Consider the following 27,488-nt stretch of genomic DNA (forward strand, 5'->3'; position numbering starts at 1 on the left):
TGATAATTATTATTATTTGCGTACACGGACCCCAAACACACCGCGTCTTCTAAGTCAGGTGACTGTAAATGCGCAAAAACTGTTTCCATTGCAGTTTTGCGAAATACTCCTTTTTCGAATTGGCTGAAAAACCTCCTCATGCGAGCGTAAAAACTTTTTTGCGATAAACGAGAGTTTTTGCGAAATTGACGTGTTTCCATTGAGCGTATTTTCAATTCGCAATTTCAATTTGCGCAATTTGAAGGGTAATGGAAACGCGGCTAGTGTCTGTGTGTGTGAGAGAGGAGGGGGGGCTTTATTTTAACCCTTTCTCTGCTGTGTGGGAATTCTCGGGCACTTTTGGGGCCCTTAACGTGCTCGAAAACTCTTGAAACTTTGCACACAGGTCAGAACCTGCGGCCATCAGGGCCGGGCTGAAGCTGGTACCCGGGCGTGGCAGGGGAGCTCAACAGCGCCCCCTTGAACGTGGTCCGAAAAACTTGGTCCATATATCAAACACGTTTGCATGTAATAATATGAAACTCGGTACACATATAGATTTAATCGGGCCGAACAACTTTCGTGCTCTAAGTTTTACGCCAGTCCAACAGGAAGTCGGCTATTATGGGCTGTATGAAAATGCATGCCCCTGGAATTTGATATACTCGTCCAAGAAAAATTATCCTATCGCCACCAAACTCGGTCAGCATGAAGTCAAGACATTGAGGACGCTAAATTGCGGACGGATTTTTGATATCTCGAACGGTTTGGCCGTGGCGAGGAAACGAAGTTATGGCGAGAAAAGAAAAACACAATGTGTTATAACGTCTTCATACATTTATTGATCTTGATGAAACTTCAGCAGTGTGTTTGTTGTAAGAGGCCGATCACATGGATGTGACTATTGTGAGTCAAAGTTATAGCGCCACCAACTGGCAGCAGGAAGTGTGTTACTTTCAAGATACTTTTGACTAAAGTGGGGGGGTTATTTTTACCTACAGTCACAAAACTCGGTCTGTATATTGTGCTTATCGATCCGGACAACTTTCTCATTTACAGTCATTAGCTCCGACCAACAGGAAGTCAGATATTTTGGTTTGAATGTGGTTTTGTCTCTCTCTGACAGAGTTCCACCTGCCATTCTCTGTGTGTGTGTGTGTGTGTGTGTGTGTGTGGGGAGGTAGGGAGGGAGGGAGGGCACACACACAGACAGCCCCCCCCTTTTCTGTGTGTGTTTGGAGGGGAGCAGAAAGACTCACACTGATGCAAGCTCTAAAGCAGACTTCTTCTCGACAGTCAAAGCGGGGTTACGTTATTGCCCGTCGTGCACAGGAACCCGAAAGGCAACGGGGTGGCGGCTTTTTTTATATATATATATATATATATATATATATATATATATATAAATAAATATAGCTGCAAGCAGCGATGGAGGGCCCAAGCCGGTGGCAGCGCCAGCCCGGTGCCTTTAGTGTAACTAAAGGCACCAGGGTGGCGGTGCCACCGGCTTGGGCCCGTAATCGCTGCTTGCAGCTATATTTATTATTATTTTTCTTACGACTATTCGGGCACTTTTGGGTCTCTTAACGTGCTCGAAAACTCTTGAAACTTTGCACACGGGTCAGAACCCGTGGCCATTAGAGCCGGACTGAAGCTGGTACCCGGGCGTGGCAGGGGGGCTCGACAGCGCCCCCTGGAACGGGGTCCGAAAACTTGGTCCATAAATCAAACACGCTTGCATGGAATAATATGAAACTCGGTACACTTATAGATCTCATCGGTTCATATATCCTTCATGCTCTGACTTTTTACCCCAGCCCAACAGGAAGTCGGCTATTTGGCGTAGTTTAAAAAACACATGCAATGGAATTTAAAATACTCCTCCTAGAAAATTCAACCAATCGCCACGAAACTCGGTGTGCATGAAGTCAAGACATGGAGGATGAAAAATTGCCAGGGGATTTTTGATATCTCGAACGGTTTGGCCGTGGCGAGGAAACAAATTTATGGCGAATATTGGAAACAGGAAGTGTGTTATAACATCCTCATACATTAATTGATCTTGATGAAACTTCAGCAGTGTGTTCGCTGTAAGAGGGCGATCACATGGATGTGACTATTGTGAGTCAAAGTTATAGCGCCACCAACTGGCAGCAGGAAGTGTGTCACTTTCAAAATGCTTTAAAATCACCCTCTTATTTTTACCCGATTTGCTTCAAACTTTATGTGTATAATGTAAACACACGGCAGATGTAGACCTGTGAAAGGATTATTGATATCTTAAATACTGTTGCCATGGCAACGCATCAAACTTTAATATTCTTTTTTAAAGTTTTTGAGACTCTTAACATGCTTGAAATTGCATGAAACTCGACAGACACTTTAAATTTATTGCCTAGTACACTTGTGCAAAGTTTCAGAAACGGGCGTGGTAAGGGGCTCAGTAGCGCCACCTTTAGTCAAAAATGGGGTATTAGTTTTACCTACAGTAACAAAAATCGGTATTTATATTTATCTCCCCGAGCCGGACAACTTTCTAATTTACAGTCATTAGCTCCGACCAACAGGAAGTCAGATATGTTGGTTTGAATGTGATTTGATGGGAATTTTGCCAGTCTCTCTCAGTGTCTGTGTGTGTGAGGGGGGGGGGGCTTTATTTTAACCCTTTCTCTGCTGTGTGCAAAATCTCGGGCACTTTTGGGGCCCTTAACGTGCTCGAAAACTCTTGAAACTTTGCACACAGGTCAGAACCTGCGGCCATCAGGGCCGGGCTGAAGCTGGTACCCGGGCGTGGCAGGGGGGCTCAACAGCGCCCCCTTTAACGGGGTCCGAAAACTTGGTCCATATATCAAACTGAATATTGCATGAATTAGTATGAAACTCGGTACACATATAGATCTCATCGGGCCGAACAACTTTCGTGCTCTAAGTTTTACGCCAGCCCAACAGGAAGTCGGCTATTATGGGTTGTATGAAAACGCACGCTATGTATAAATGTGTTTTTTATTTTAAACAAGTGTTTTAAAGTACACTAATTTCAATTAATTATATGCTGCATTTTTATGTATATTTAAACATTATCAAAGTTAGGATGTCATTTTTTTAGTTTCAAAACTTATCTGTCTCTGTCTCCCTTTGGCTGTCATTACCCTCCCCTCACTCCCACAGTCTCACTTATTTATTTCTGTATCAAATAATATTACCATAAACAAAAAGTTTGAGTTTCTTTTTCAATCAATGTATTATGTGTAACTTAAAAATAAGCAGATTAAACAGATATGTTTGAGGGCAAGACATGAAAACGATGAAATATAATATAGTATTAGTAAAAGAGTGCAGTATAGGGTTGGATGAATCAGATAAATAACATATTTTGTTAAAAAAACATTTGGTTAAATAAAATCGAGTGATACATAGGGCTATATTGCCCTCTCGACAGTCAAAGCGGGTTACGTTATTGCCCGTCGTGCACAGAAACCCGAAAGGCAACGGGGTGGCGGCTTTATATATATATATATATATATATATAAATAAATATAGCTGCAAGCAGCGATGGAGGGCCCAAGCCGGGGGCACCGCCACCCCGGTGCCTTTAGTGTAACTAAAGGCACCAGGGTGGCGGTGCCACCGGCTTGGGCCCGTAATCGCTGCTTGCAGCTATATTTTAAATTGTGTTTTTACTGTACTTTTTGATAATAATAAAAAATACAGCTTTGTTAAGCAAAAGAGACTTCTTTCAAAAACATTTAAAAAAACTTTGTTTTGCAGGCTCACAGTCAATATCAGACCTTCATATGAAGTTCAGAATATCTTTGAAGAATTGAAACCTCTTGGATGTTTGTTTATGAACTATATTTAGACAGATTTGATATGCTAGCTGTACATAAGAGTATGTTCATGATACCTCACCTGAATAGGTTTGCAGTACTGAGCCACGACCCCATGTGTCTGGGTCCCGAACACATCCGTGAACACCAGGAAATGATAGGAGTCTTCTCCGCACTCATTGGTTATCCTCAAACCACCTGACCAATGACAAACCAGACTGTGTTAGCATCACCATCAGACACAGAACCGCACGCGGAGGCGTTAGCGAGGTTACCTGGGAAGCAGAGCTGCTGCAGGGCTATGAGGTCGATGTTCTGCGGCACGCTGAGGTCGTCGGAGACGCCGAGCGCTGATTCGTTGGGTTTCCCGGATTCGCTGGTGGTTGAAACGGGTCGGTCGCGCTTCTTAAACGAGCGTCTCCGCTGGGCTCTGCTGAAGGCCAGACCGTGATCCTGATGAACACCGTTACTGGAACTGTCCTTCGTCACAAACGGTGGAGCGTGAACCTGCAGCACCTCCGCCTCCACCAGCAGATCTTTACCCTGCACACACACAACAGCAACACTGTGAACAATCGGCATGTAGAAAAATACACAATTAAATGGAATAATACGTTAAAAATCAAATGTGATTTCATTGTTAAAATCAATAATATGTATAATAAATGTTCTATCATTTCTATAGGATAGTATATATCAATAATATATACAGTGCTATGCATAAGTTTAGACACCCATGCTAAAGTTGACTAAAAAGAGGAATAAAAAATCATCTTTTGGAAATTGAAATGAATGCCTTAATTTAAAAAAATAGGAAAAATCCAACCTTTAAGGACACCAATTTTCTTTGTGAATGAATAATGTATCGTAAATAAATAAATGTTCTTCCTTAAAATACAGGGTGCATAAGTTTGGACACCCCTATGTTAAATTCCCATAGAGGCAGGCAGATTTTTATAGGCCAGTTACTATATGGATCCAGGATACTCTGCATCCTGATAAAGTTCCCTTGGCCTCTGGAATTAAAATAGCCGCACATCCTCACACACCCTTCACCATACTGGAGATCGGCATGGGGCACTTTCCATAAGATCATCTCTCAATGCAAATCAAACCAGCTGTTAGGCTAACTGAAATAAAACCATGCCAATCTCTAGGTATGGTGAAGGCTATGTGATGATGTGGGGATATTTTAATCCCTAAGGCCAAGGGAACTTTATCAGGATGCAGAGTATCCTGGATCCATATAGTAACTGGCCTTTAAAAATAAAAATCTGCCTGCCTCTATGGGAATTTAACATAGGGGTGTCCTGACTTATGCACCCTGTGTTTTAAGGAAGAACATTTATTTATTTACGATACATTATTCATTCACAAAGAAAATTGGTGTCCTTAAAGGTTGTATTTTTCCTATTTTTTTAAATTAAGGCATTAAGTTCAATTTCCAAAAGATGATTTTTTATTCCTCTTTTTAGTCAACTTTAGCATGGGTGTCTAAACTTATGCATAGCACTGTATATATTAAAAAAAAATCATATTTTAAAAAGAAAGAAAATATTATGTATATACTAGCCTATATAAATATATTATACATATTATTCATGTTTACAATGATATCACATTTTATTTGTATTTTTGTATTATTATGTATTATTCCATCAAGATTATATATATATAGAAAGCACGACAAATTTGGAAATAGAATTTGGAAATATTTTGCATGGACTTTAATGATTATATATATACACACACAACACACATACATATTATATAACATTTTTCATAATTTGTTATCATAATTATTATAAATTATGAATACAATTTCTGTTGTTTTTTCCTCAACATTCTGCACAGACAGAATAAATGTGAATATGAGGATTTTTAGATGTCTCACCACCAGGCACAGTTCCTTCAGACGTTCGTTTGACACTCCGGCGACCACACACGCCTCCAGAAGACCAGCCGGGCTTCGATCCGCCATCACTCCGGGTCTGCGTTCACTCTTCAGTCTTCAGATCCATGGCCGTCCTTCAACTTCAACACCAGACATTTTAGCATTACTGACTGAGGCAAGCATCTCGATTACTATTGCTTATATTTAGTGATGAGATCTGAAGAGACTAAAATATCACAGAGACTTTGTAGGGGATTTTTTCCACCTCAGGAAGAGCAGCCAACCACCAACTATATTTAAGGATCCGCCATATCATCACTATGCAAGACGTATAATAATGTCAGCACATGACTGATGTTTTACAAATTCAAAACATCTGAGCCTTATCTGAGTTAATGGATGAAGAGAGTGATTTGCATGTTATCACTGATTTATTTGTGATCGTTCACACATTTTAGAAGTAAAATCGGACATTCTCTGCTAAAACAAAATAATAAAAAATAATTTGATCTCCATATTTAAGAGTGAAACATGATATTTAACTAGATTTTCTCCACTGGATGGTAATAAGAGAATGTTTTAACATTAAAACTTTAATTAGATAACATATAGTCTGGTTGTCCTCGCATGCCCTGCTGTTTTTCCATTCGAATATCATCAATATCATCAAGTCCCAGTGTTATGTTAGTATTATTTATATACTTTTATAGATTTTATTAATATTTCTAATTAGCTTTAATTTTTATATTTTAAGTTCTCATTTTAATTTTAGTTTATTAATGAATAGTAATATTTAAGTTAAATACATTTTTATTTCAGTTTTAGTTTTAGTTCAGTTATAGTTTTTATTGATTTCCAGTTACCAGTTAGTAATTTTAGTGATTCAACCTAAACTAATTTCAGTTTATTTTTTTGCCAAGGCAACATTTCTAATTTTCATTTAGTTTAAAGTCCACCCAATAATTGTCTCCCTTAAAACTCATCTTTGATCACCAAAATTAACGTTTTTTTACTTTTAAAAAAATTGTCTTGCTTTAAAATAGCTTGAATGTAACTCGACACCCTCGCCTCATTTAGTATACGCGGTTCTATGAATATGCAAATGAGCCCCGCCTCCACTCACTCACTCAGAGATCCACTGGTTGACGATCACACGTTGTTCTGATTGGTTACAAGGTAGTGTGTGACGTCAGAAACACCAGCGAACCGTGTTTTTGAGACTGTCTTTGGTTCACTGCAGTTTTAAGGAGGAAATACTCAGCAATGCTGTCGACTTATGAATTTACACATGTTTTGTCTTCTTGAAGCATATTTAAATAGTCTGGTTGTCCTCGCATGCCCTGCTGTTTTTCCATCTGAATAACTAACTACATGCAATGGATCGCTCCCAGTGTCAACATCTGCTTCTAATCACAATCTGGATCAAGTTCAAAACTAAGACTAGAACTGAATATGAAACTTTGGCATTTGCTATACACCTCTGTCGACTCAGAGAGACCGAAGCATCTACTGTACGTCGACTGTAAATGTAAATAAATACACAATAGATGCTTCAGTCACTCTGATGCAACACAGACCCGGTCTTCATGATCCCTGAGTCACACAGTGACAGAGACAGCATTCATACACCGCTGGAGTGAAGCTTGACAGAGACGTCAGACCAGTTGGGAAAAAGCGAGAAAAGTGAGCTTTGTCATTCCTGAACACATACAGTACCTCCTTCTGTGCAGCTAAACTTCATCGAAAACTACTCAAAAACACTGCTAGAATTTATCTACTATATATGACCCCCTTTTTATGAATTAAAAATGCATGACACGCATAGTATATACACTAACGGTCAAAAGTTTTTAAGTAATTAGTAAGTATATTTTAAAGTAATTGTACGTAATTTAAATTAACTAATGATGAACTGCACTTTTACAGCATTTATTAATCTTTGTTAATGTTCATTTCAACATTTATCAAAATCAAAAGTTTTATTTGTTAACATTAGTTAATGCTCTGTGAACTAACGTGGAAAATAGTGTTTTAATTAACTAATGTTATTAACAAATACAGTAACATGGTTAGTTCATGTTACAAATAAAACCTTATTATAAAGTGCTACCAATTTACTTTTTAAATGTTTCCAAAAGAAGTCTCTTCTTCTCACCTAGGCTGTATTTGTTTTATGAAAAATACAGTAAAAACAAAGTACTATTGTCAAATATTAGTACAATTTAAAGAAGCTGTTTTCTAAGTGAATATTTAGTCAAATGTAATTTATTCCAGTGTCACATGACCCTTCAGAAATCATATAGGCTACTGTATATGAACAGCTTATATACAACTGTGTGTATGTATATATGTACCGGTATGTATGTACTGTATATGTATGTATGTATGTATATGTACTATATATTTAACCTAATATCTTAAAACTGATATTGGATATACACCCAACTAAAAAAACACAGTAAAAAAATTATAATGCAAAAAATCATAAATTAATCTAAATATTCTGTTCCTACTAGTAGCAGCTGGTTTTGTTGAATCTGTGAGATTTCATGCACTACTTCACATCTGCTCTCGCTTTCTGTGACATGCGCGTTCACGAGCGAAACCGAAGAAAAAAACACCGAACTTTAATCTGTTATTGTGTTACAATAAATGTTGCATGTGTGATGCATGTATGTAATCAAAGTTACATGATCAAAGTAACGCAGCAGGAGCAACACAATATTCACTACGAATTCAATGAAGAGATTAATAGTAAACAAACCTTCAGTGTGTCCGCTGCGACTTCAAGTCAGAAAGTGTGTCAATCAATGGTCGTGAAAGAATAAAGCGAAAGTGTGGATGTAGTTCATAATCTGCTACAGAACACGCCTCATTATGAACTTAAGGCGGGATAAAGTTTCGGCCTGACCCGTCAAACTCTTTCTGAAAGATGTAAAGCCCGCGGCTAGAAGAACTCTGATCCGAATGACCAAACAACACTATTGGAAAGGATCAGCTCATGAATATTAATCAGGTAATTCTAGCGTTGCTTGGTAACCGTTGAAAGCGTCCATTCATGTAACCTAATTAATATTCATAAGGTATGCCGTCATCAAAACAGGATTCGCTAATTCGCCAACTGACTGAGCGCCCGCCTTTTCGGCCAATCAGGTGGGACTACAAGACGAACGTCATCTTACCTCGTAAATATTAATATACATACGAGCAGAAAAAAAACATTTGTTGGATTTAAGTTCCAAATCCTTTCCGCAATACCCGCAATACCTCGCAAACATTATAAAGTACATCTAAATTATGACTTTTAATTGGACTAAGATGAATGAAGATAGTAAGTAAAACATTTTATTTGTATAAACTCTTGACTCACCACGTATTCACTTAATTGTAAAGCTAAAGCGCCATCTTGTGTCTATCTTTACTCCTTCTTTTGATATTCTTACAGCACTATGGTATATGACTATGGGAATACAATATTGCTATGTCTATTTTAAAATATGTACACTATATATAATATTAATATCGGGTATTGTCTAGGTGAACACTGGAAAACTTAGAATATTGTGCAAAAGTTAACTTAAAAGGTGAAACTAATATATTATATAGACTCATTACATGCAAAGTGAGATATTTCAAGCCTTTGTTATAATTGTGATGATTATGGCTTACAGTTTATGAAAACCCCAAATTCAAAATTAGAATATTGTGAAAAGGTTTTCATAAGCTGTAAGCCATAATCATAAAATTATAACAAATAAAGGCTTGAAATATCTCACTTTGCATGTAATGAGTCTATATAATATATTAGTTTAACCTTTTAAGTTGAATTACTGAAATAAATGAACTTTTGCACCATATTATAATTTTTCCAGTTTCACCTGTATATTAACCATGATACTGTCAGTGAAAACTGAATTAATGTATATATGAACATTCATTTGAAGTCTTCAAAAATACGATTTTATTGCAGGCAAAAGTAATAACACAAAACGACGTAGTAATAAACAAGCCATAAAAGTTTAGAAAGCTTGTATGTATTAATATTATAGAGGAACACAAAATCAAACACAAATATTAACAGTGAGTTAAAAGATCATTTTATTTAGATTCTCTCTTACAAAAACTTTTCACTCAAACTTTCCAGCTTGTTTTAATGTAGTTTCACGACATCAAAATGATAAAACGGGCATTATTAAAAACATAAAAGTCACGGGTTTATTCACACATAATATAAACACATCAAAATACCAATTCTTAAAACATAAAACCAACATAGAACACATATTAGCCCCAAAAAGGGGGGGAAAAAATCGCCTAAATGCAGAAGGTTCAACTATTTCCTAAAAATGGAAGTTCTTCTGCGACGTGGAAATCTGATCCGAGATCAGGGAACATCAGCCTTCCTGGAAGTTGGAAGTTACAGCTTAAAAGATCATAATAATCCGAGCGTAAAGACTTATCTCAACAATAAACGTTTAAAACCTGATTGGTTTGATTTGAGCGACACAAACTCTTCTCAGTATCTGCACTAAAGACACAAACCATAATCCGTTGAATATGTAATGCAGCTGATATTTCTCATCACATCCTTCCATCGGCCGAGGATGAGGATGATGACGTCGCCGAGTTCATGTCTTCCTCGTTGGCGCCGCACGTGTCCACTAGACAGATCAGGCAACTGGTGACAGGGAAGGCGCGCACTTTACTGGACACGACCCACTTGTCCGTCTCCGTGTAATACTCCATGATGTGACCCAGACGACCGACCCCCTGAAACCCGGCCAGAACGTAGATCACCGAACCCACGGCCGCGCACTTCACCGTCACACCCCGCCACGGCATCGGAGACGCCATCTTCCACTCGTTACTGCCCATCTCGTAGTACTCCACCGAGTCCAGACCACCTGACAGGAGGAAACACACATTACAGATCACACTGACCTCTGACCTCAGTGACCTATGATCACATATATGTCAAAACCAGTCGCACGGGTATATCTGTGGCAATAGCCAACTATACATTGTATGGGTCAAAATTATCCATTTTTCTTTTATGCCAAAAATCATGAAGATATTTAGTAAAGTTCCTACCGTAAATATATAAAACATGTATTTTTGTGAGTGAATGCAGCACAATCGTGAACATAAATGCACAACTTTAAAGGAGATTTTCTCAATGTTTACATTTTTTTGCTCCTCAGATTCCAGATTTTCAATAGTTGTGTCTCGACCAAATATTGTCCTATCCTAACAAACCACACATCAATGGAAAGATTATTTATTCAGCTTTCAGATGATGTATTAATCTCAATTTTAAAATTGCGACCCATGTGACTGGTTTTGTGATCCAGGGTCACATATGACCACTGACCTATTCAGTGACCTATGATCAGCTGTGTCCCAATTGACGCACTTATGCACTGTGTACTCAACCGTGTAGTGTATGAACTTTATAGGATTACTTTTGTATTTCAACATCGGAGTCTGATGTAATTAAAATGTAATTAAATAAAATAAATAAAAATTAATTAAAGAGTGGATTAGGTTTACCTATTTACTAATCTAGTATTTTAAAATGAACATAATAATAATAACAATAAAAATGGCACTGTATTCTATGAATATTGTTGGATAAATTCTTTGGATAAAAGCATGGCTAGGTAAATCAAATGTAAAATGATTAGGTCATTGTAATATTTGCGAACTGAATTCCTATTTGGTCTTTCTTGCATCTAGTAATAATAATCTATAACTGTCTTTACACTGAAGCCAGTCGTAAAACAGAGACGTGTGTGTGCTAAACATCATGACAACAGCAAAGTCAAAAGCCTCCACTTGTCTACACCAGCACTGCTACTTCCTTCCGGAAACCAATCAACCTTCTAGAAGTTTTTCATAATATGATTTTGTTAAATGTATTCAGTGAATGTAGAACAAAAGAAGACAATGTGTTACTGTGTCTCATTGTCTGAGTCACAACAGAAGCTTGCCTGATGATAAGAAATTAAAATAAAACAAATGTTAGCAGGGGAAGTAAACTTCTGAACACAAAAACATACCGAGTGTGTTCTGGCCGCCGACGGCGTATATTCTGGAGTTCACCACCACCAGACCGTGATTCTTACGAGCCTCACGCATCCCACAGAGAACCCTCCACCTGAACACACACACACACACACTTAAAGGACAGTTCCTCACAGAAACACATTTCTGCTGAAGACCTCCATCAGGGATTCACAAACTCAGATTCGGTCTTTGCAAATGGATTAAGACTAACAAAATACACTTTTTTTATTATAATTTTTTTTTAGGAGATATAACACTTTAAACTAAATGGTTATAACTTTTGCATCCGAAATATTTCCATCTGAGATTATAAGTTATTATTTCAATAATTTAACCACACATTCGTGGATCTCTGATGTCAGTTAATGGTCACATGACATGCATTTAAATTATTTAAATCATTTATCATTTATTAATTAATTTAAATTTAAATTTATACGATTTAAATAATTATTAGCTTAATAAACCCTGACTTAGAATATAGCATACAAATAATACTTTTATTATAATTTTATAGTCTTTTTAGTGCTTGACACTCCATTTATAGAAAAGTATAGAAAAAGTAAGTAACGACATAATTGTGAGTAAATGATGCATTGCTGTTATTATTAACTAAAACTATTAAAAAACATTTTGATTAATTGAAGTAAATTTAAAATAAAATTAAATAGGCCTATAAATATTAGATGAAAACAGGCATTTAAAAAACTTAACAGCAATAAAAGTTTAAGTGGAAGTAATAAAATGACTTGAACTTACTAAACAAACTAAAACTGATATAAAAATAAATAAAAGCTAAATAGAAACATATAGATGAATGAAAATGACAAAAGCACATAAAAAAAGGACTAAAACTGCAATAAAAATGAAACCTGAAAATATGAACATAAAAGCTAATTCAAAATATTCATAAGTACTATGTAGAGCTGTAAACGATTAATCGCGATTAATCGAATCCAAAATAAAAGTTTGTTTACATAATATATGTGTGTATTGTGTATAATTATTTTGTATATATAAATACACATGCATGTATATATTTGAGAAATATTTGCATTATATACTGTATATATATTTCTATATGATTTATATTATATCTAAATAACACATTTTTATATGATTTATATTATATATAAATAACAAATTTTTCTTAAATATATACATGCATGTGTGTGTACTTATATATACAAAATAATTATACACAATACACACACATATTATGTAAACACAAACTTTTATTTTGGATTCGATTAATCGCGATTAATCATTTACAGCCCTATATAATAGTATATAAATAGTACAAATATAAACATTTTGGGTGAACTATCCCTTTAAAACTCACATTAAAGGGACAGTTCATCCAAAAAAATTAATTCCTTCATAATTTACTCAAGTTGTTCCAAACCTGTATGAGTTTCTTTCTTCTGCTGAACACAAAAGAAGATAGTTTGGAAAATGTTGTTTTGTTTCCTCCTATGGAAGTCAATGGGTTCCAATCAACTGTTTGATTACCATCATTCTTCAAACTATCTTCTTTTGTGTTCAGCAGAAGAAAGAAACTCCTCCAGGTTTGGAACAACTTGAGTAAATTATGACAGAATTTTCATTTTTGTGTGTGTGAACTGTCCCTTTAAAAGGGGAGCCTGAGTGTGAGGTGTCATGCGTACTCTTCAGTGCTGGGGTCGTACACCTCACAGTCGTTGAGGACCCTGCCGGACACGTTGTTCCCCAGACTCCCCCCGCAGACGTAGATGAGCCCGTTGGCCTCGACTGACCCGTGACTGCAGCGCGGCATCAGCATGTTGGGCTTCGTCCTCCACGTCTCAGTGCGCGTGTCGTAGCACTCGAACAGATTCAGAGCTGAACTTCCTATCAACAACAGAAAGATTTGGTAAGAGCCATTACACTCTGCTTATAAGCAGGATAATAATGTACATCCAGCCGGTTGTTGTCGGAGAATAACCCCCGACAGGGTGATGAGGATCTTAATACGCCTGAAGGGGTTTATTCTGAGATAACAACCGGCTGGATGTACATTATCCTGCTTATTACACGGCTACTTGCCACATAAGTAAATAATTACCGTATTTTCGGGACTATAAGTCGCACTTTTTTTCATAGTTCGGCTGGTCCTGCGACTTATAGTCAGGTGCGGCTTATATATCAAAATTAATTAATTCAGACTGAGATGAACCGAGAGAAACATTACCGTCTACAGCCGCGAGAGGGCGCTCTAGTTAGCGGAGTTGTTCAGAAGCGACACAGAGGAAGAACTCAATGTATCCAGTGTTGAGGAATGAGATCGGGAGCTTGGTGAACTTGCTGACCGGTAACTTGTTGGACTCGCTGGCTAATGTTAGTTTAGCATATTCAGCCTCAGGTATATGTTCTTTATGCTATTGTGCAGCTGAATAACTGTTAATGTGTTACGCTAACACACCGTACACCTTCAGCCTGTTGTTCTGTGTGCTGTTGTGGAGCTTTTCCAGATTAAATGTCTGTTCTTGCTCTTGGATTTTGTGAAATAAATGTATAAATAAATGCGACTTATAGTCCAGTGCGACTTATATGTTTTTTTCCTCTTCATGACGCATTTTTTGACTGATGCGACTTATACTCCAGAGCGACTTATAGTCCGGAAAATACGGTAGACATAAAATATTGGTCTGAGTTGAAATATTTTATTAGCTCTTTAAACGCAAAGCTTCGCGGAGAGAGCAGTTGCTAGCGTGGCGAGTTCAAACTAGATGGACATTTAAGAGATACAGTCATAACACTTATTACACAGCATTTCACCACATAAATAATTATGGAGATATTGATTTCAGATTAAACTGTTTTAAAATTGTACCTGTTTGTCTCTCATAATCCAATAGTGTACAAAAAAAAGTCACAAAATGTCAGCCGCTGCGTTTGTATGAAACAACAGAGAGTGAGTCTACGATCCTGTAAAACGAAGACCATTTGACGATGGTCGTAGGAGAAGGACTGTGACTCAAATCTTCAGACACTGAGGTCAAATTTGATCTCAGAGGTCATTAATCGGCTGTCGGTGAACATGTCAAACTAACGATCAAAGACTCAGATTTTAGCCTAGGATCAGAGGAATCTTTTAGGGTTTGCTAAATTTGTCTCAGACGGCCAAATCGTGGCCGGAACCGCACAGTGTGCACCCGGCTGAAGTGACAAGAAGGTCATTGCCGCTACAGATTTACTTTTCAGTTTCTCTTCATAAACCCCTCAAATCCACCAGACCCACGGGACGGTGAGGACAGACTCACCCACTTCCGACCCTCCGGAGGTGTAGATCTTCCCTTTGGAGGCGCAGGCGGCCAGACTGTCCCGTGGGTTTGGCGGCCCGAGTTTGGAGTACCAGCTGTCCTTCACCACGTTATAGCAGTCCATGCGTTTAATGGGGAAGAGCTGCGAGCCGCCCAGGATGTAGACCACATTGTCCCAGAACACAGATGTGGCGTCCCGTCGTTTCTCGAAGGGGCAGCGAATGTCTGTCCAGCTGTAATCCTGAAACACACAAACACAGATCACACGCTCTGTGGCGCTCACGGGGGTTTGCTGGGATTGCAGGATAAGGATTTTTAAAAATAAATTTTTTTTTTTCATCACTTTGGGGTTTTATTTTATTTTAATATTTTATTGCAAAAACACGAATTATATTTTAAAAAATATACCGTATATAAAATATTTTTAAAAAATGTATGCTTTTTTTTAAAACTCTGTGACGCTCCCAGTTTGTGATTGCCGGATAAGGATTTTTAAAAATAAATGTAATAAAGACTAACGTAAAAATGTATATTTATTATTATTTTCATCACTTTGGGGTTTTATTTTAATATTTTATTGCAAAAACACAAATGCTGATTTTTATTTTATATATATAACGCCTGTGTTATATATATAACACCCAGTTTGTGATTGCCGTATAACTCCCAGTTTGTGACTGCCGGATAAGGATAAAAAAAAAAACGTTATATGTACACTTTGATTACATGAGCTGAAAAATTTATATTGATTATAATTTTCATGACCTTTTTTTATGACTTTTTTTTTTTCATTTTATTATTTTTATTGAAAAAGAAACCCTCAATAATCATTGATCTTAGTCCTAGTGGTTTGTGATTGCAGGATAAGCATTTTTTAAGGATCTTTATATAGAGACTTTGATTACATAAAATGAAAACATTATATTTATTACTATTTTAATGACTTTATGGTTTTATTTACTCTTTTATTTGAATATTTTTATTGCAAAATGCTAATTATTAAAAAATATATTATATAAATTAAATATATAAAAAAATATATAGAGACTTTAATTACATAAAGTGGAACATTTATATCTATGAAAGATTTCTAAAATTTCTTGACTTTTTGGATAATATTTATTTTAACATATTTATCGCACAAAAAACAATTATATATATATATATAAAAATAAAAATAAATCATAAAGTCATGGACTTATGAAACTTTAAAAATCATAAAGAAACTTTAAAAGTTATTCCAGTATTTCCATGGCTGTGGAACTCAGTCCCAGTGGTTTGTGATTTCATGGATAACGGTTTTTAAAAATAATTTAGTAGAGACTTGGTTTTTTTATGATTAAATTAATTAGATTAATTTCAATTTAATTAAAAAAAAAGTATGCACATTTTTTAAAAAATTACATAAAATATTTCCCGTTTTTCCACGGCTGCCAGTGTTGTTGGTGTGATCAGTGTGAGCGCTCAGTACCTTCGGGTTAAAGTACCGGCAGGACTGCGGCTGCGAGCCTCCGAACAGAGCGATGCGGTAATCGTGTTTCTTACGCCGCGGTCGAGTGTTCTCGCCGAGCTCCTCCCGGTCCTCTGGAGACAGGAGATGATAACGCATCCCACCTGAGGACACACACACACACACACAGCTCTGCTTTACAGAATTATAGGTGAAAGAAGATCTTCAAGGACTACATAAAAGATTATATGAAATAATTTATGCATGTATGCATGTATGTATGTATGTATGTATGTATGTATGTATGTATGGATGGATGGATGGATGGATGGATGGATGGATGGATGGATGGATGGATGGATGGATGGATGGATGGATGGATGGATGGATGGATGGATGGATGGATGGATGGATGGATGGATGGATGGATGGATGGATGGATGGATGGATGGATGGATGGATGGATGGATAGAACGATAGATGGATGGATAAAAGGCTAGAATGATGGATAGATGGACAAAAGGATAGAATGATGGATAGATGGATGGATGGATAAAAGGCTAGAATGATGGATGGATGGATAAAAGGCTAGAATGATGGATGGATGGATAAAAGGCTAGAATGATGGATGGATGGATAAAAGGCTAGAATGATGGATGGATGGATGGATGGAACGATAGAATGATGGATGGATGGATGGATGGATGGATGGAACGATAGAATGATGGATGGATGGATAAAAGGCTAGAATGATGGATGGATGGATGGATGGATGGACAAAAGGATAGAATGATGGATGGATGGTTGGAACGATAGAATGATGAATGGATGGATAGATAAAAGGATCGAATGATAGATGGCTGGATAGATAGATCATAGAAATTAACAATGAATATTAATAATGAATATAATAATGTGTTGGTGACTCACAGATGACCATCTTCAGGCACTCCGGGTTGTCCTGGATCAGCGGTTCTGCTTGAACGGTTTTACTGAGGAAGTTTTTGGAGACGAGAGGGAATCGAACCTTCCCCAGGATGTCCACGATGAACTGCTGGCGATTCAACACGTCGTACTTCAGCCAGCGCACCGCGGCGTCGTATATCTGCACACACACACACACACACACACAGTATAACTCACGCCAGTGTAACCCTGCTCACGACCCAGCGTCCCGCGACCTCTGACCTGATCTTCGGCTCGGACCGTGAGTGTGTCCTGCTGGAGAAGGTGTGTGACCTGCGTGACGTCCAGCTGCAGGAACTCGTCCATCTTGTACACATCTGTGAAGTGCTGGTGTATGAAGTCATCAGCCGACACCTTCAGCTCAGGACAGTTCAGACACTCGGCCAATGAGCTGATGCCTTACAGAAGAGACAACCAATCACAACAGCACTTATATATGTGTGTACAGATGCACAATACTTCACTGAACACTGCATTCTGAAATGTAAATTATAAAGTGTGCAGTTCTGATATAAAGCTCCTGTTGTTAGTGTTTTTTAGGTCGTTGTGTTGTGGGTGATAAAGTGTGTGTGTAGGCGGTCAACCTTTGCTAGTGTTCTGGCATAGATATATACACTAGATGTCGCCTTGGCTACGGCAGTTCATTGGAACGAATGCGTCAATAGAGCCGCCATCATGGAACAGGGGCGGCGATTTTGACGCATGCTTAGAACCCCAAGGCGAGATCTAGTGTATATATCTATGGTGTTATGGAAGAATGTGTTGATCTGAGACATGTATGGAGTGATCTGAGACATGTATGGAGTGATCTGAGACATGTATGAAGTGATCTGAGACATGTATGAAGTGATCTGAGACATGTATGGAGTGATCTGAGACATGTATGGAGTGATCTGAGACATGTATGAAGTGATCTGAGACATGTATGAAGTGATTTGAGACATGTATGAAGTGATTTGAGACATGTATGAAGTGATCTGAGACATGTATGAAGTGATCTGAGACATGTATGAAGTGATTTGAGACATGTATGAAGTGATTTGAGACATGTATGAAGTGATCTGAGACATGTATGAAGTGATCTGAGACATGTATGGAGTGATCTGAGACATGTATGGAGTGATTTGAGACATGTATGAAGTGATCTGAGACATGTATGGAGTGATTTGAGACATGTATGGAGTGATCTGAGACATGTATGAAGTGATCTGAGACATGTATGAAGTGATCTGAGACATGTATGGAGTGATCTGAGACATGTATGGAGTGATCTGAGACATGTATGAAGTGATCTGAGACATGTATGAAGTGATCTGAGACATGTATGGAGTGATCTGAGACATGTATGGAGTGATCTGAGACATGTATGAAGTGATCTGAGACATGTATGAAGTGATTTGAGACATGTATGAAGTGATTTGAGACATGTATGAAGTGATCTGAGACATGTATGAAGTGATCTGAGACATGTATGGAGTGATCTGAGACATGTATGAAGGGATTTGAGACATGTATGAAGTGATTTGAGACATGTATGAAGTGATCTGAGACATGTATGGAGTGATTTGAGACATGTATGAAGGGATTTGAGACATGTATGAAGTGATCTGAGACATGTGTGAAGTGATCTGAGACATGTATGAAGTGATCTGAGACATGTATGAAGGGATTTGAGACATGTATGAAGTGATTTGAGACATGTATGAAGTGATCTGAGACATGTATGAAGTGATCTGAGACATGTATGAAGGGATTTGAGACATGTATGGAGTGATTTGAGACATGTATGAAGGGATTTGAGACATGTATGAAGTGATCTGAGACATGTATGAAGTGATTTGAGACATGTATGAAGGGATTTGAGACATGTATGAAGTGATCTGAGACATGTGTGAAGTGATCTGAGACATGTATGAAGTGATCTGAGACATGTATGGAGTGATTTGAGACATGTATGAAGTGATCTGAGACATGTATGAAGTGATCTGAGACATGTATGAAGTGATCTGAGACTTGTATGAAGTGATCTGAGACGTGAAGTGATCTGAGACATGTATGAAGTGATTTGAGACATGTATGAAGTGATCTGAGACGTGTGAAGTGATCTGAGACATGTATGGAGTGATCTGAGACTTGTATGAAGTGATCTGAGACATGTATGAAGTGATCTGAGACATGTATGAAGTGATTTGAGACATGTATGAAGTGATCTGAGACATGTATGAAGTGATCTGAGACATGTATGAAGTGATCTGAGACATGTATGAAGTGATCTGAGACATGTATGAAGTGATCTGAGACATGTATGAAGTGATCTGAGACATGTATGAAGTGATTTGAGACATGTATGAAGTGATCTGAGACATGTATGAAGTGATCTGAGACATGTATGAAGTGATCTGAGACATGTATGAAGTGATCTGAGACATGTATGAAGTGATCTGAGACATGTATGGAGTGATTTGAGACATGTATGAAGTGATCTGAGACATGTATGAAGTGATCTGAAACATGTATGAAGTGATTTGAGACATGTATGGAGTGATCTGAGACATGTATGAAGTGATCTGAGACATGTATGAAGTGATCTGAGACATGTATGGAGTGATTTGAGACATGTATGAAGTGATCTGAGACATGTATGAAGTGATCTGAGACATGTATGAAGTGATCTGAGACTTGTATGAAGTGATCTGAGACGTGAAGTGATCTGAGACATGTATGAAGTGATTTGAGACATGTATGAAGTGATCTGAGACGTGTGAAGTGATCTGAGACGTGAAGTGATCTGAGACTTGTATGAAGTGATCTGAGACGTGAAGTGATCTGAGACATGTATGAAGTGATCTGAGACATGTATGAAGTGATCTGAGACATGTATGGAGTGATCTGAGACTTGTATGAAGTGATCTGAGACATGTATGAAGTGATCTGAGACATGTATGAAGTGATTTGAGACATGTATGAAGTGATCTGAGACATGTATGAAGTGATCTGAGACATGTATGAAGTGATCTGAGACATGTATGAAGTGATCTGAGACATGTATGAAGTGATCTGAGACATGTATGAAGTGATTTGAGACATGTATGAAGTGATCTGAGACATGTATGAAGTGATTTGAGACATGTATGAAGTGATCTGAGACATGTATGAAGTGATCTGAGACATGTATGAAGTGATTTGAGACATGTATGAAGTGATCTGAGACATGTATGAAGTGATCTGAGACATGTATGAAGTGATCTGAGACATGTATGAAGTGATCTGAGACATGTATGAAGTGATCTGAGACATGTATGGAGTGATTTGAGACATGTATGAAGTGATCTGAGACATGTATGGAGTGATTTGAGACATGTATGAAGTGATCTGAGACATGTATGAAGTGATTTGAGACATGTATGAAGTGATTTGAGACATGTATGAAGTGATCTGAGACATGTATGGAGTGATTTGAGACATGTATGAAGTGATCTGAGACATGTATGGAGTGATTTGAGACATGTATGAAGTGATCTGAGACATGTATGAAGTGATTTGAGACATGTATGAAGTGATTTGAGACATGTATGAAGTGATCTGAGACATGTATGAAGTGATCTGAGACATGTATGAAGTGATTTGAGACATGTATGAAGTGATTTGAGACATGTATGAAGTGATCTGAGACATGTATGGAGTGATTTGAGACATGTATGAAGTGATCTGAGACATGTATGAAGTGATTTGAGACATGTATGAAGTGATCTGAGACATGTATGGAGTAATCTGAGACATGTATGAAGTGATTTGAGACATGTATGGAGTGATTTGAGAAATGTATGGAGTGATTTGAGTCATGTATGGAGTGATTTGAGACATGTATGAAGTGATTTGAGAAATGTATGGAGTGATTTGAGACATGTATGAAGTGATTTGAGACATGTATGAAGTGATTTGAGACATGTATGGAGTGATTTGAGACATGTATGGAGTGATTTGAGACATGTATGGAGTGATTTGAGACATGTATGGAGTGATTTGAGACATGTATGGAGTGATTTGAGACATCTATGAAGTGATCTGAGACATGTATGAAGTGATCTGAGACATGTATGAAGTGATTTGGTAGTTTTAGGGCATTTTGAGTGTGAACTGAACTGCTGTGCCGAGCTGAACGCTGGTTAGGAGAACTGTGTGAAGAGTTTTGAAAAAGTGACTTAAGTATATTGAGAAATGTGTCCTAGCGACTGTAAAAACCAGTAAACAGACATGAGAATAAAAATGCATTTGAAGTACTGCACGGAAAGGTTGCGCCGTCTCACCCAGACAGTTGGTGGCGTCCACTTGCTCCTTCAGGAAATCCACACACATCTTCTTCACCGGCTCGATCTGGTACTGGTTAGCAGCGTTCAGCAGAGACTGGACATTATTACTGTTCACTGAGATTCTGAGATCACATATAGACTCATATCAGTGTGTGTGTGTGTGTGTGTGTGTGTGTGTGTGGTACACTACCAGGTGTGATTTTTAATGTTTTTGAAATAAGTCTCTTCTGCTCACCAAGGCTGCATTTATTTGATTAAAAATATTTAAAAAAAACAGTAATATTGTGAAATATTATTACAATTTAAAATATCTGTTTTCTATGTGAATATATAGTCTTTTTGACTGGTAGTGTGGTCTTTTTGACTGGTAGTGTGGTCTTTTTGACTGGTAGTGTGGTCTTTTTGACTGGTAGAGTGGTCTTTTTGACTGGTAGTGTGGTCTTTTTGAATGGTAGTGTGTGTATTTTTGACTGGTAGTGTGGTCTTTTTGAATGGTAGTGTGTGTATTTTTGACTGGTAGTGTGTGTGTTTTTGACTGGTAGTGTGTGTGTTTTTGACTGGTAGTGTGGTCTTTTTGAATGGTAGTGTGTGTATTTTTGACTGGTAGTGTGTGTGTTTTTGACTGGTAGTGTGGTCTATTTGACTGGTAGTGTGGTCATTTTGACTGGTAGAGTGGTCTTTTTGACTGGTAGAGTGGTCTTTTTGACTGGTAGTGTGTGTATTTTTGACTGGTAGTGTGGTCATTTTGACTGGTAGAGTGGTCTTTTTGACTGGTAGAGTGGTCTTTTTGACTGGTAGAGTGGTCTTTTTGAATGGTAGTGTGTGTATTTTTGACTGGTAGTGTGGTCTTTTTGACTGGTAGAGTGGTCTTTTTGACTGGTAGTGTGGTCTTTTTGACTGGTAGTGTGTTTTTATTGACTGGTAGTGTGGGTTTTTTTGACGGGTGGTAGTCTGGTCTTTTTGACTGGTAGTGTGTGTGTTTTTGACTGGTAGTGTGTGTGTTTTTGACTGGTAGCGTGGTCTTTTTGACTGGTAGTGTGTTTTTTTTTACTGGTAGTGTGGTCTTTTTGACTGGTAGTCTGGTCTTTTTGACTGGTAGTGTGGTCTTTTTGACTGGTAGTGTGGTCTTTTTGACTGGTAATGTGGTCTTTTTGACTGGTAGTGTGGTCTTTTTGACTGGTAATGTGGTCTTTTTGACTGGTAGTGTGGTCTTTTTGACTGGTAATGTGGTCTTTTTGACTGGTAGTGTGGTTTTGACTAGTAGTCTGGTCTTTTTGACTGGTAGTGTGGTTTTTTTGACTGGTAGTGTGGGTTTTTTGACGGGTGGTATTCTGGTCTTTTTGAATGGTAGTGTGTGTGTTTTTGACTGGTAGTGTGTGTGTTTTTGACTGGTAGTGTGGTCTTTTTGACTGGTAGTCTGGTCTTTTTGACTGGTAGTGTGGTCTTTTTGACTGGTAGTGTGGTTTTGACTGGTAGTGTGGTTTTTTTTTACTGGTAGTGTGTGTTTTTGACTGGTAGTGTGGTCTTTTTGACTGGTAGTGTGGTCTTTTTGACTGGTAGTGTGGTCTTTTTGACTGGTAGTGTGGTCTTTTTGACTGGTAGTGTGGTCTTTTTGACTGGTAGAGTGGTCTTTTTGAATGGTAGAGTGGTCTTTTTGACTGGTAGTGTGGTCTTTTTGACTGGTAGAGTGGTCTTTTTGACTGGTAGTGTGATCTTTTTGACTGGTAGAGTGGTCTTTTTGACTGGTAGCGTGGTCTTTTTGACTGGTAGAGTGGTCTTTTTGACTGGTAGTGTGGTCTTTTTGAATAGTAGAGTGGTCTTTTTGACTGGTAGAGTGGTCTTTTTGACTGGCAGTGTGGTCTTTTTGAATGGTAGAGTGGTCTTTTTGACTGGTAGTGTGGTCTTTTTGAATGGTAGAGTGGTCTTTTTGACTGGTAGTGTGGTCTTTTTGCCTGGTAGAGTGGTCTTTTTGACTGGTAGTGTGGTCTTTTTGAATGGTAGAGTGGTCTTTTTGACTGGTAGAGTGGTCTTTTTGACTGGTAGTCTGGTCTTTTTGACTGGTAGTCTGTTCTTTTTGACTGGTAGTGTGGTCTTTTTGAATGGTAGAGTGGTCTTTTTGACTGGTAGTGTGTGTGTTTTTGACTGGTAGTGTGGTCTTTTTGACTGGTAATGTGGTCTTTTTGACTGGTAGTGTGGTCTTTTTGACTGGTAGTGTGGTCTTTTTGACTGGTAGTGTGGTCTTTTTGACTGGTAGTGTGTGTGTTTTTGACTGGTAGAGTGGTCTTTTTGAATGGTAGAGTGGTCTTTTTGACTGGTAGTGTGTGTGTTTTTGACTGGTAGTGTGTGTGTTTTTGACTGGTAGAGTGGTCTTTTTGACTGGTAGAGTGGTCTTTTTGACTGGTAGTGTGGTCTTTTTGACTGGTAGTGTGGTCTTTTTGACTGGTAGTGTGTGTGTTTTTGACTGGTAGTGTGGTCTTTTTGACTGGTAGTGTGGTCTTTTTGACTGGTAGTGTGGTCTTTTGAATGGTAGAGTGGTCTTTTTGACTGGTAGTGTGAGTGTTTTTGACTGGTAGTGTGGTCTTTTTGACTGGTAGAGTGCTCTTTTTGACTGGTAGAGTGGTCTTTTTGACTGGTAGTGTGGTCTTTTTGACTGGTAGTGTGTGTTTTTGACTGGTAGTGTGGTCTTTTTTGACTGGTAGTGTGGTCTTTTTGACTGGTAGTGTGTGTGTGTTTTTGACTGGTAGTGTGGTCTTTTTGACTGGTAGAGTGGTCTTTTTGACTGGTAGAGTGGTCTTTTTGAATGGTAGAGTGGTCTTTTTGACTGGTAGTGTGGTCTTTTTGACTGGTAGAGTGGTCTTTTTGACTGGTAGTGTGGTCTTTTTGACTGGTAGTGTGTGTTTTTGACTGGTAGTGTGGTCTTTTTTGACTGGTAGTGTGGGTTTTTTGACTGGTAGTGTGTGTGTGTTTTTGACTGGTAGTGTGGTCTTTTTGACTGGTAGAGTGGTCTTTTTGACTGGTAGAGTGGTCTTTTTGACTGGTAGTGTGGTCTTTTTGACTGGTAGAGTGGTCTTTTTGACTGGTAGTGTGGTCTTTTTGAATGGTAGTGTGGTCTTTTTGAATGGTAGAGTGGTCTTTTTGACTGGTAGAGTGGTCTTTTTGACTGGTAGTCTGGTCTTTTTGACTGGTAGTCTGGTCTTTTTGACTGGTAGTGTGGTCTTTTTGACTGGTAGTGTGTGTGTTTTTGACTGGTAGTGTGGTCTTTTTGACTGGTAATGTGGTCTTTTTGACTGGTAGTGTGGTCTTTTTGACTGGTAGAGTGGTCTTTTTGACTGGTAGTGTGGTCTTTTTGACTGGTAGAGTGGTCTTTTTGACTGGTAGTGTGGTCTTTTTGACTGGTAGTGTGTGTGTTTTTGACTGGTAGAGTGGTCTTTTTGAATGGTAGAGTGGTCTTTTTGACTGGTAGTGTGTGTGTTTTTGACTGGTAGTGTGTGTGTTTTTGACTGGTAGAGTGGTCTTTTTGACTGGTAGTGTGTGTGTTTTTGACTGGTAGTGTGTGTGTTTTTGACTGGTAGTGTGTGTGTTTTTGACTGGTAGTGTGTGTGTTTTTGACTGGTAGTGTGGTCTTTTTGACTGGTAGAGTGGTCTTTTTGACTGGTAGAGTGGTCTTTTTGACTGGTAGTGTGTGTGTTTTTGACTGGTAGTGTGGTCTTTTTGACTGGTAGAGTGGTCTTTTTGACTGGTAGTGTGGTCTTTTTGACTGGTAGTGTGGTCTTTTTGACTGGTAGTGTGTGTTTTTGACTGGTAGTGTGTGTTTTTGACTGGTAGTGTGGTCTTTTTGACTGGTAGTGTGGTCTTTTTGACTGGTAGAGTGGTCTTTTTGACTGGTAGTGTGGTCTTTTTGACAGGTAGTGTGTTTTTTTTGACTGGTAGTGTGTGTTTTTGACTGGTAGTGTGGTTTTGACTGCTGTGGTGTTTATGTGAGTCTCACCGTGCCGTGTAGACGAACTCCACGAGCAGTTCGATGATCTCTGGTTCTGCTCCTCCAAGCTCCACCTCGTGACTCGTGGCCTCCATCATACTGGCTGCACATGCAAAACATCAGGGTTTCTCTGTGAGCAACTGGAAACATCTACGCTAAAGCAGCAGGACAGGCCTAATGCAACCCTGACCAGACCTGGAGAACATCTACAACTGCTCAAACCATAATCACAATAATAACCAGTCTACATTTAGATTACAAGTAACTGGCAGAAAGTTCTCACATGTGAACATGAGGTTGAAGAAGTGGCTCGCGGCGGCCAGCACGACTCTGTGTGCAAGAATGTGTTTCCCATCCACAACCAGGACCACATCACAGAGGATTCCCTGAGCACAGGTCAAAGGTCACGCAGTGCATTAGAGACAATACAAGCATAGATATTGCTTTACATTTTTGATCTAACATTGTCCAAACCATTTATCTCATTACCACAATCATTCTGTCCTGTCTATTCTATGTTCTCATCAATACAAAAACACTGCAACTAAAAATAAAACAACAAATTAATAGAATAATAATAAATAAACAAATATGTAAAATATTGTATTATTTAGAAATACTGTATGTACAAAAGTACACACACATATATAAGACATTTCAGATATAATATCAGATTTATTTATCAGTATTTAAAATCGTTTATTATTTAAACAAATATCAATGATAAAAATTAAATAAAGTAAACATAAATTTACCTATTATCTATTTTTACTTTATGTAAGATTTATGTAGTACATTTTATGTAAAGATGTAAGATGTTAGATATCACATATTTTATTATGGATAGGGTTTATGTCAGATATCTAAGATGCATATGTATGATCTTATAATATATTATATGGCGCATGTTAGATAGCCTAACTCATATTATATGATGAATATATATCACATACGTCAGGTTATGTCATGCATATTTTAGAAACTTCATATTATATGATGCATATGCCAGATATCTGATGATATTTACCTGTTTCCTCAAGTTATTCATCACTCCCATGATATTGGACAGTAATCTGTACTCCTCTTTGGATGCTATCTTCTTCTCGCTTTTCTTTTTAGGTCCTAATGTCTTCTCGCATGGTGTGGCGGCCATGCTAATCATGCTTTATTGTGTGTATGATTAGAGCGTTTATTTAATAAACACTAAGCTTTTCCGTGCAGCTCTGCATGTAAATATGAAAGATAGGAATGATGTGAAGGAAGCGACAGGATTCCACGATGGCCGTCTGCGAATGGATGCAATAAAAGCCCATTTAAATTTTAAAGCAAAAAAAAAAATGGCCCTTTTATTCTCCAAACAGAAGATTTTTTTTATTTTTTTTTAATTTTTTTTTAAGTATAATAATTGTTTTGGGGAACAGTTTATTTGATAAGGACACTGGCTTGTTTGTGTAGGTTTTCAGTAACAGAAATTATGTGAAGTAAGAACTGCGTGTCAAAATAAAAGTCCCACTTCAGGTTTGACCTCAACCGTTTATTTATTTTTTTATTTTTACATTTTGTATAGATCTTTTGGGAAATGGTTTATGGTTTCTCTTACACGATTACAGATCATTCCAGTAATTTCAATGTAATTCTTGGTTTTATTGGTTAAAGATAAAACCATAGAGGCCTAGCCTACATCTTATTTTTATTATATCAATTGTTTTCCTTTTGGCTAAACCCTTTTTACACAA

General features: G+C 37.8%; 2 protein-coding genes across 5 annotated transcripts in view; both read right to left on the bottom strand.

Annotated features, from left to right (window-relative positions):
• dennd3a (DENN/MADD domain containing 3a) overlaps positions 1 to 8,710 on the bottom strand; it is a 43,000-nt gene extending 34,290 nt beyond the window's left edge. For 3 of the 4 annotated variants that reach the window (XM_079591098.1, XM_079591097.1, XM_079591096.1), the window contains exons 1-4: positions 8,465 to 8,710; positions 5,701 to 5,840; positions 4,082 to 4,349; positions 3,889 to 4,004 (exon numbers count right to left, since the gene is read on the bottom strand). In XM_079591098.1, the coding sequence (XP_079447224.1) occupies positions 3,889 to 4,004; positions 4,082 to 4,349; positions 5,701 to 5,787 (471 nt within the window). In that variant the 5' untranslated portion in view covers positions 5,788 to 5,840; positions 8,465 to 8,710. The remainder of the gene's footprint in view (positions 1 to 3,888; positions 4,005 to 4,081; positions 4,350 to 5,700; positions 5,841 to 8,464) is intronic. The other variant, XM_079591099.1, reaches the window with a different exon arrangement.
• Positions 8,711 to 9,640: 930 nt separating this feature from the next.
• klhl7 (kelch-like family member 7) lies at positions 9,641 to 27,042 on the bottom strand. The gene is made up of 11 exons (XM_079591136.1): positions 26,780 to 27,042; positions 26,036 to 26,138; positions 25,762 to 25,855; positions 21,771 to 21,895; positions 17,686 to 17,861; positions 17,428 to 17,602; positions 16,519 to 16,661; positions 15,048 to 15,288; positions 13,434 to 13,635; positions 11,760 to 11,857; positions 9,641 to 10,604 (listed from the first exon to the last, which is right to left on the bottom strand). Exons 1-11 carry the CDS (start codon positions 26,912 to 26,914, stop codon positions 10,282 to 10,284), a joined length of 1,815 nt encoding a protein of 604 aa, XP_079447262.1. The 5' UTR covers positions 26,915 to 27,042; the 3' UTR covers positions 9,641 to 10,281.
• Positions 27,043 to 27,488: the final 446 nt, after the last annotated feature.

This window comes from Phoxinus phoxinus, assembly GCF_949152265.1.
Source record: "Phoxinus phoxinus genome assembly, chromosome: 19".
NCBI classification, from domain to species: Eukaryota; Metazoa; Chordata; class Actinopteri; order Cypriniformes; family Leuciscidae; genus Phoxinus; species Phoxinus phoxinus.

Coding starts and splice junctions, on each gene's coding strand:
- klhl7 (XM_079591136.1), bottom strand. CDS start 26,914: ATGATTAGCATGGCCGCCACACCATGCGAGAAGACATTAGGACCTAAA. Junction 26,139..26,779: donor TGAATAACTTGAGGAAACAG/GTAAATATCATC, acceptor ACCTGTGCTCAG/GGAATCCTCTGTGATGTGGT. Junction 15,289..16,518: donor GCCGGTACTTTAACCCGAAG/GTACTGAGCGCT, acceptor TGTGTGTTTCAG/GATTACAGCTGGACAGACAT.